Here is a 10,013-nt window from a genome sequence, read left to right as displayed (position 1 = left end):
CACAATTATTTGCACAATGAAAATATGGGTGAAACCAAAATCTGGATTTACAAAGTCATAGCACCAAAGGCTGCTCCAGGTTGTCAAATTCCTAGTCACATGCTCAAGGTCTCTGACCTCTGACCTGTCCCCCCTGCTAATTAACTCTTAGAATGATTCCTGGGGCAGCTCAATTACCTACGGGAATCATCTCAAGAGCCACTGGCATATTGGTATGTAATAAATCATTTCGATTGTTTCATTTTTGAAAAAGTTTCAAACAACATGGGGCAGCCTTTGGTGATGACTGATTTTTGCACACAATCACATAAATGATACATAAAACTGATCAGATTATAAGCCCTATTGGAAACAATGCCTTTATATATAAATTATGTTATATGCATAATGAAATAAGGACCAGGCCAAAATCTGAGATAAAGCTTTCCGTGAGTTTAAGGTTTTATATATACACCATCATTTAATGTCTAATATAACCAGATTTGATCAAAAATAAATATCGACGGGCTGGTAAAGTCCACAACTATAACAACACAAGAATCGCATGCATGGTGACTTCGGGAAAACCCAATCTTTCCATTTCCGATAAACACATCCATAATTAATATAGGGTAAACTTATAAAATTAAACCATATCTGACCAATGTCCTCCTCCGGCCAACTGACCGGTCGCCCCCGCTCCGATCACTCTCAATAACACCCTCACCATTGTCCATTCAATTGAAGCAGCCCACCCAGTTGGCTATATAATAAAAAATAATAAAATTTAATGAACGAAATCAAATTTTTATAATTATCATTTAAAAAAAAATTATTATTTTTAAATAATTTGACATACTCTCATCACTATTTTGCTCTTTCTACCACACCTAAATAACACCAAGGAAAAAATAAAACAGCCAACTTTATCCCGGTAATGTTTCCCCAACGTAAGATTGCGAAAAGTTGTGACGGAAGATAAAGAGTTATAAACCATATAGTAGTCCAGATCACTGAGGTATGTGCAAACATAGTACTTGGTGGTCCTACCAAGTTCATTTTTTGGAAAATATACAAAGTAATACACACACAGATAAAGTATTTTCACATAATGTATAATACAGTACACCAGAACCCCCACATCATCATCATAATGAGTTAATAATTATTAAAAGCCCACATTTAAAATTAGAAAAAGAAAAAAAAAAGAAAAAAAATTAGGATGAACCTTTAAAAAATTGGCTAGCACTACATCTACAGTCAGTGCAATGAATGGTATACAAAGCTAAACATGGTATTAATCTATGTCACTATGTGATTCTAGGTTTCTAATCTAAAGCATGCCATATAAGCAAAAATTATGATCCCTAAATGGCAAAAAAATGTTGTTTGATCGTAACATCTTTATAACAATTCAAAAGATAAATAAGCCACAATTGTTTTCTTCCAAGGATAAAAAGGCGGTACTCCTTATGGTGATTCTTTGCTAAGTTTGTTTGTTTGTTAGTTTAACCGGTCGGTCAGGGCGGACACATGCTTGGGTCCTGATTGGACCAGGCTCACACAAAATGCCTAAGCCAAGCCTTAAAAGCTTATATTGAATTAAGGTATTTGTTCATAACATGTGATCAAGTTTATTGCTAACAAAAAACAATTTTTTATGATTGACAATGTTTCAAAACCTGATGAAATCTTCTGCCAGCATTTATTCCCAGGGGGTAATTCGGTACAAATGACCATACATGTATGGGGACATGCCCGCAAACATGGGTAGCATTTTTTCTTTCTAGGCCAATTTTGGTATATGAATGGGTCCATTTTTCACAATTTTCTCAATTTCATTTTTGTGGGTCCACTTTCAATTGCTCAGCGGCACAACCCCACCCAAACCAAACTTAAGTATCCCCCCCGGCATCTAAGTTATGAACAACAATGCATTAATTAATGCAATAATAATAATAATGTAAGAAACTTGTACCACCATCCTTTTGCTGGAATTCGTATAGTACTTCAGTATGCACACCAAGAAGAAAAATAGACATAGAAATGCGAGACATATCGTCAGCCTACTACGCTAATTGCATGCATCAGTTACATAATCACCCTAATTATTTTGGATTATTCCCTTTCATTTGTATCATTATCATTTGATCTTGTGCAAAGATTGGTGAATAAATATGTTTGAATGCATGCTTGTACTTTGTTCTCAAAATTACAAAAAATGACTAAGGCAATTAATGTAGTAGGCTGACGATATGCAGAATGGTAGCAATTCATTACAAAATCAATTCATTACAAAATCAATTCATTACGAAATCAATTCATTATGAAATCAATTCATTACAAAATCAATTCATTACAAAATCAATTCATTACAAAATCAATTCATTATGAAAGCAATTCATTATGAAAGCAATTCATTATGAAATCAATTCATTATGAAAACAATTCATTATGAAATCATTTCATTACTTAATCAATTCATTATGCAATTAATTCATTACATAATCAATTTAAAGGTTGGTTACCAGATTATCGACATCTCCCAACAAGATTTTGGTTCATATTCTAAATAAACCTGGTCACCTACCTTTAACTTCCTATGTAGTTCAAAGATGTTATATTTGTATGGTTCTCATACTTTTGCATATTTCTCTATTTGCGTGTATCACCTTTCGTAATTTTCACATTTCTCTTTCCGACTTTTGGCAAATTTCTCATTTTAAATAGCCAAATGGTATCACAGAAGTCATGTCATCTTTTTCTCTTTTGTTCCAAATAATTGTCAAAGATATAAACAAAAAAAAATTAGCATTTTAAATAATACCCATATTTATTATGAATTATTTTAAAATATGCATTTCAAAAGCATCTTATTGAGATTTTTAAGGACAATTTGTCAATAGAAACACTACTATAGTGTATTCACTTCAACTATAATAAACCCTAACCTTTGGCTTTACTGCCCTTTGACCTTTCATACACTTCACCATATATAACCTTTTGAAACTCTGTTCAAGTAATTATATAATTACACATTACTAGTGCTATGTTACATCACTGTAATTCAATACCAAATTACTAAACCTCTCTCAAATTGGCAAATGTTTTGATTAAAAGTCACTAGAAGCCCTACTTTAGTTACTAGCAATTCTAAACCTGGGAATTTCTAGCAATCAAAGCAAGACATCCTAGTTATAAATATGACAGTTATATTCCAATTCTATTTAGTAACTTTATCCATTCCAAATACATTTGTTATATAACTGCCAAGTAGTACTAAACACATGTTTGTTAATTTAGCAGTACTATCCTACAAGCACATTTTTTTGTATTTTTTTGCACATCATATACATTCGATATCAAAAAAGTTGGTTGTTTTTCAATTCATACTAACAATGTTCAAAGTATGATTTCCTCTCACCCTCCACGTCAAAGAGCCAAGCCCACATTTTTGATATCAAACTCACCTCTTTCGTCACCATGTGCACTTTTTATAAATTAGTTTTTACATCACTTTCAGAAATACTATCTACATATGGTGTCTATAAAATACAAATAGGATGAAATCCGGTAGTTTCATAAACTCACAATAAGTACATTAAAAGGTGATATATCTACAGATTAAACCACGTTAGAATTTACATATTCTAACATGGACACTTTTGACTCCTATGTAGAGAAATGTGTTCTTGTATATACCTCATCCCCATGAAGCTTATATGCAACTTAAATATACCGTTGGTGAAATACTTTATCTTATATTCAATGTGATTTGGATTATTGAAAAAATAATCTAGAGAAGAATTACTCTTTCATCAATATCAGAGGACAAGAATTATATTATATTAATTAATATTGCTCAGGGCAGATTAAGAAATAATCAAATAATTTCGCACTAGGTGGTCATTTTGAACATGAAAACTTTAAACATTCAGTTTTTGTTAACTTAATTTGATTCAAAGCATAAATGTATAGAGTTATTTATTTGGGAATTCCAGTTCTCACTATGTCATGATACTTTATCTAATCAAACTTTTAAAACAAAAGCAGTAAATATCAAAAACAATTTATGTGTGACAAACCTGTAAGTTTTTCACTAATATTTCTAAAGGATGAAATATCAATCTTAAAAAAAAAGTAAAGTTTTGTCACACATGCAATTTTTTGATTTGATGAACAACCCTGATGAGTCTATTCACCAGGAATTAATATCTTTTGACCTTTGACCTAAGGGTTCCTGATATACAAAATCAAACTACAACCCATAGAATTCAAAGAACAATATGAACAGAGACAAAGGAAACTACAATCTTTTCCAAATTCATAGTCCACAGACTCCCTGGGCGAGGAGGAAGACAATCTGTATCAATGGTTCTTCTGCCGTAGTTAACACTTTGTAATTTGTATAGTAATCAAAAGAAAAATTCCAAGATAACGATGTCGCCTCTTCTGGCCGATCAACACCCAGAAGGGGAAGACTTGAGATGCAAATAAAGTGTGTCAAATTGTCCATGGATACTTCTACTCTTCAAGCTCGTAAGTGCTCATATACGTGCTCATCAAGGATGCAGTTGACAATAATCCAAAGCGAGCTCTTCAGAGGAGGCACATCCACCGATGGTTGGAATCGTCAGGTTTCAAGTTGTTTATAGTGGATGAGCCAGTTGATGGTAATATCCAATCATGGACCATAGTTTATTTCCACATCTTCCAACAGACTATGATAAGAAGCATTACATCAAAGTACAAATAGTCCACTAAATGACACACTTGACACGTATCATGGCTCTCACTGCATTGAACGCTTTCTGCAAGTGGAAAAAAATAACAAAAACACAAATGTGGTGATGTACTTGCAACAGCAGTTTAATCTAAAATAAATTTACTAATTCTTTAGAGTTCCATCTACGTGATGGCGATCATCGAGCGCAGAGGATGATTTAAGGAAGCCCCATCATGCACTGTAAAAGTGTTATCACTAGAGTTTCAACTGCCACTTTACTTTTCAAATCCCATTGAACTCTGTGCAAAAGATGTTGTTTTAGAATTGCCCGTGTGTCATTATTACGTGGTCGATTTCAGATCTAAAGTGATGTATGCATGAAGGATAATTCACACCTTCTGTAGATAACATAAAATGTGAAATCGACCAACCTTTTCAAGGTGTTTTTATTGTAAATTTATCTGTCAAAATTCAAATTTCACCATGCACGTGTGTATGCAGTGGGCGGGCAGTGGTGTCATGTTCACTCACACAGCTGTGCTAACCGCAAGACTTGCTGGGAAGTGCTTAAATCATCCTCTGCATCGAGCGTGTGCTCGATGACATATGGTTGGAAAGTCTTGTTTACAAGTATGTACACATCCTGTTTATCATGTGAACAGAACCCTGGTCACAGAGACCAGGCTCATGCAAAGCTATTTAGTCAGTGATTAAGTCAGGACCCCACTTCCATATATAAGCATAAACTTGCATATTTAGGCACAATCCTCTTCCATATTTAGGCAATACACTTCCATATTTAAACAATACTAGCCAATACTAGCCACTTATAGGCACCTCGCATCCTACATCAGCAAAAATGATCAAAAGAATGCTGATAAAAGCAGCATAGGCTTAGTTTCCCTTGACACCCTCCATATCACTGTCTTAGCTAGGATAAGACAAGTGTCCATCATTTTCACCAAAACTGCCTGTCCAAAATTTGACCCTAAAAACATAAACCAGACCTCTGCCCCTTCTGGAGGGTTCAGTCAGTTCAAATAGCTATTGATATAGCCCTGATTTAGGCATACATGTCTGGTCTTGTTTTGAGTTCACAGAACTTATTCAGGCATTATTTATGGAATTTAGCATTATGTCACAAGCATTAATTTTGCTTGTCCCAGAAACAAACTGCCTGTCCAAAACGACAGGTGGATGGGTGGTTAGCTAACACCCTACTCCATATGTGACCCGCTCCCACAAAACCAGACATAAGTCACTAATCTGATTTTGAAAATTGAGTTTTTGATGTCATCATTTAGTATAGTTCTTCAGCTTTCATTTGATACCAAAATTATGTTTCTGGGACATGTGGTCTTCATTCTACAGTTTTCAATGGGAAGGGGAAAGTGAAACATAAAGAAACGGCAAATGCAAGAAAAACGGCTTTAAAGTTGTAAAATGACATGTTTAAAGACTTGGTTTGGCTCAGAAAATGCTAGATTTGGGTGCTTTAGACGTAAAATAATATTTTGTTTTCAATAGTAGGCTATAGTAAACATATTAAGGAATCAAAAAATAACAAAAGCTGAAAAACAAAATCTGCAAGGTTTTTCACCCCTTTCCCAACTTTGACTCGGCGTATCTCAAAATGGCTGAGTGCGACTTATGGCGGGTTTTGTCAGAGTGGGTCACATATAGTATTTTCCTATTTACCTATGCATGCTTTCTAATCCCCCGGGGGGGGGGGGGTACTCAAGTTTGGTTTTGGTAGGGACGTGCGCTGAGATTTTGGAAGTAGACCCATAAATATACCAATTTTTCAAGAAATTTGGACCCATTGATATACCAAAAGTCAAAATTTTCGGCCGAATTTACCCAAAATTGTCTTAGTTTTAACAAATTTTGGGAAAATTTTGAAAATTTTTGCTAGATTAAGGAAAAAATGGGCTGTTTTTGAAAAAATTGAGAAAATTTTGAAAAAAGGACCCATTCATATACCAAAATAGGCTTTGAAAAAGGGGTCATTGATATACCAGAAGGCTGAAAATGCTACCCATGTTTGCAGCATGTCCCCGTATGGTCATTTGTACTGAGTACCCCCGGGTCTAATACCCTGTTACTCACCAGCCACCTCTTTTTGATGACGTATTTCTTCAGTCGGCCCTTGGAGAGAGCTTTCGCTGATTTCATTTCCTTCTTTAGCCAGTCATGCTCAAGTGCTTCACTAGCCTCCAATCTCTCACTGGGATACAATATAGAACAGAATATAAGTCAGTTTATTTTCTCCAGTAATGTGTTCAAAAAGTATTGGATCGTGCAATGGGATTTGTATACCCAGGGTAGGGTTGTTAGTACAGTCATAACCAGCTTTTTGCGGTGATCTTTTCTTTTACACCATCCGAGCTATAGTAGATCAAAATTACTAATTTATCAAATTAAAATTTCGCATCAAGGTTAAGCATGTTTTTAGCTATACAAACATACCTTTTATTTCATCGAACAAGCTTTATTTTGTTCCAAAATCCATGTTTTTATCACTATATTTGATGTAAAGGAGCTAGATGCAAAACCGGTGATGCCAGCTCTGAAATGTTCGTGTAACACAAGCGCTTGATGAATGCTTGTTTTTGCGATAATTTAAACTAGAGAAAATTCCTTCATTTCACGAATTCTTTGCCACTTTCCACTCATCAGATCATCTTTTTATGCGACGGAAGTGATGCTGATTTTATGAAGGTATGTTTCTTGCTTTTCCGATTATTTCTAAATTGTTTTTCGAGACAAAAACTTCCTAGCAGAATAGCCATTTTCACTTGTTTTCAAACAAATATTTTAACCTTGTTTTTTACCATAATTTTCCTCATTTCTCAAAGCCCTGCCCTCAAACCTTGACTTCCAAGTGTTTGGCAACTGTTTAATCTTGATGCAAAATTATATCTTGATGTAAAAGTAATAATTTACATATTTATTTCTCTTATCTTTAAACAATTTTTGTCACGTCATACAAAAATGTCATTTTCCGTGTTATACCTCCGATTCTGTGATTTTTTTCTGTTTTCCGTAAAACAGAAAACTTCGGACTCTAGGTTATACCCTTGTGTCTCAGTGCTTTGCATGGATTAATTGGGATGGTAGTACTTACTCTTGTTCTAAAGTAAGAAGATTTTCAATGAAATCTTTGGCGGGGTCTGAGATCTCATCAAAGCATTCATCATCGAAGTCCCATTCACCTTCTTGGATATTGCTCAGTGTTTCACCTTCATCGTCTCCCACGAAAGGTGAGAAACCACTTAACCTAGAGCAGGGAAACAAAATAATACAAGCACTGTCAGACAAGCATCAAATAAGCCACATACTCAGATATTTATTGATGTATAAAATATGCGGGGGAACAAAATGATACAAGCACTGTCAGACAAGCATCAAATAAGCTACATACTCAGATATTTATTGATGTATAAAACAAGGCTCCCGCTAGCCTTCAAAAACTCTGCGTCCGATCGGATGCACAACTGTAAAACCTGGTCAGGAAATGTGCATCCCACAAAATTTGTGTGCGTTCGTTCATGTATGTTAATGTGTTGGGCAACAGGGAATACAATTTTACAAAGCCCACGATTGCTGGTATTGCATCGCATTACATCGTAGTTTGATGCAAATATTTGACTATTCCCTTTCAGATTCCTGATGAGATTTGAAAGATTCCAGCCATTAGATCGAGGGCCAACTTTAGCAGGGAGGTTAATCGCTTTCTGGGTGCATCCTCGTCAGCAGCTTCTAATTGATTTATTTGTCTCTGCTGTTAATGCCCAGTTATGCCATGTCGTAAAAAAAAAAAAAATTATTGTCAATAACAAATTACGTGAATGCAAACTTGCTGACAATGTACGATAGTTTAGAAAGTTGTATTTTTTGCTCTCACGTTTGAGCAAAAGCTTTTCACATCGTCTCGGTGCCGTAAGAATTTTCATTCATTGACTGGTGACCCGGAAGTGTTGCAAAATGGGAGTGGTTAAATGTGAAAGGTCAATAACTCGTTTACTGATTGGTCCATTGGTTATGAATATTAATTAAGCTTTATTAGGAGAATTAGGAGTGATCAGTCAACGTAATTTTTGCGATTTTTATGATGATGAAGTTGGTAAGCTTATAATCACTCATTTTTGGGCTGAATCAACTTACGTCCGACTGGACACAACGGGTTGATAAAATTTGTTGAACATTGCGTCCAGCAATACAAAAATGCGTCTGGACGCAAGAATTTGTGTCCAGCGGGAGCCTTGGTATAAAATATGCGGGTCTTACAGAACCGGGTCAGTCACAGCCATTATAGACCCAGGTCCATCACGGAGAGTAAAAAAAAAGAGAGAGGGAGGGAGAGAGAGAGAGAGAAGGGGTAGAAGGTAGAGAGGGAATCCATCAATAGGTGACGGCCATTTTGAAATCTGAGAGAGTTGCCACACGAAATGCCCTGTACCTTTGTATAATGCTTTATTTGCAATCTGTTGCATCATAAACATGGGTATTGCCACCAGTTTAAGTTTGCTGTGTGGCTCACAACTTCAAGCACATGACAAGTTTCAAATTTCAAAATTTCAAAAATTTCAGAACTGTATGTTTTCATGACCATATTTGGAATCAGCATGAAAAATGCATTAAAATGAGAACAAACAAGCCTAGTTATTGGTCCAGTCAGTGGTTCTTAAGATAGAACTTGATATTTTGAGAAAAACACTTTTTATGTTGAGCAGAGTCAAAGACTACATCAAAGTGAGTATCATACTTATTACTGAATAAGTTTCATGACCATATTTGAAATCAGCATGAAAAATGCATTAAAATAAGTACAAACAAGCCTAGTATGGGTTCAGTGGCTCTTGTGATAACTTTTGAGAAAATATTTCAAAACTTTATGTTGAAAGAAGCCTATAGCTAGCACGCAGAACATTAATACTTACAAAATATAACAGATTACACCTACACTCCACATGTCTGTTGTGTAAGCTACAGGATCGTATGTGACAATTTCTGGTGCGTAGAACTCTGGAGTACCACATGAGACTGAGAGACCCGGTTTATATATTTGTGCCAAACCAAAATCAATAATTTTGATTTTGTTGCTGTTCTTTCTTATACACAAGATGTTCTCTGGCTGTACGTGGAAGAAAATAATTTATATCTACATGCTTAAATTATCTGCAGTACTACTTATCGTAAATAAATGCTAGCTTCAAGATTAGGAAATAAATACAGAAAAAAATACTGTATTCATTCCATTAACCACCCAGGATGCTTAACAAAGTCATTTTGGGTGGACGCTTAA

The 10,013-nt window shown here is 35.1% G+C and overlaps 1 protein-coding gene across 2 annotated transcripts in view; it reads right to left on the bottom strand.

Annotated features, from left to right (window-relative positions):
* Window positions 1-3,827: 3,827 nt before the first annotated feature.
* LOC140168395 (myosin light chain kinase, smooth muscle-like) overlaps window positions 3,828-10,013 on the bottom strand; it is a 44,579-nt gene continuing 38,393 nt past the window's right edge. For both annotated transcript variants that reach the window (XM_072191777.1, XM_072191778.1), the window contains exons 9-12: window positions 9,649-9,842; window positions 7,833-7,985; window positions 6,815-6,932; window positions 3,828-4,790 (exon numbers count right to left, since the gene is read on the bottom strand). In XM_072191777.1, coding sequence (XP_072047878.1) covers window positions 4,740-4,790; window positions 6,815-6,932; window positions 7,833-7,985; window positions 9,649-9,842 — 516 coding nt within the window. In that variant the 3' untranslated portion in view covers window positions 3,828-4,739. The remainder of the gene's footprint in view (window positions 4,791-6,814; window positions 6,933-7,832; window positions 7,986-9,648; window positions 9,843-10,013) is intronic.

This window comes from Amphiura filiformis, chromosome 13 (genome assembly GCF_039555335.1).
Source record: "Amphiura filiformis chromosome 13, Afil_fr2py, whole genome shotgun sequence".
NCBI classification, from domain to species: domain Eukaryota; kingdom Metazoa; phylum Echinodermata; class Ophiuroidea; order Amphilepidida; family Amphiuridae; genus Amphiura; species Amphiura filiformis.
The sequence above is the reverse complement of the archived record's forward strand: the minus strand, read 5'-3'. Positions and strand labels throughout refer to the sequence as shown.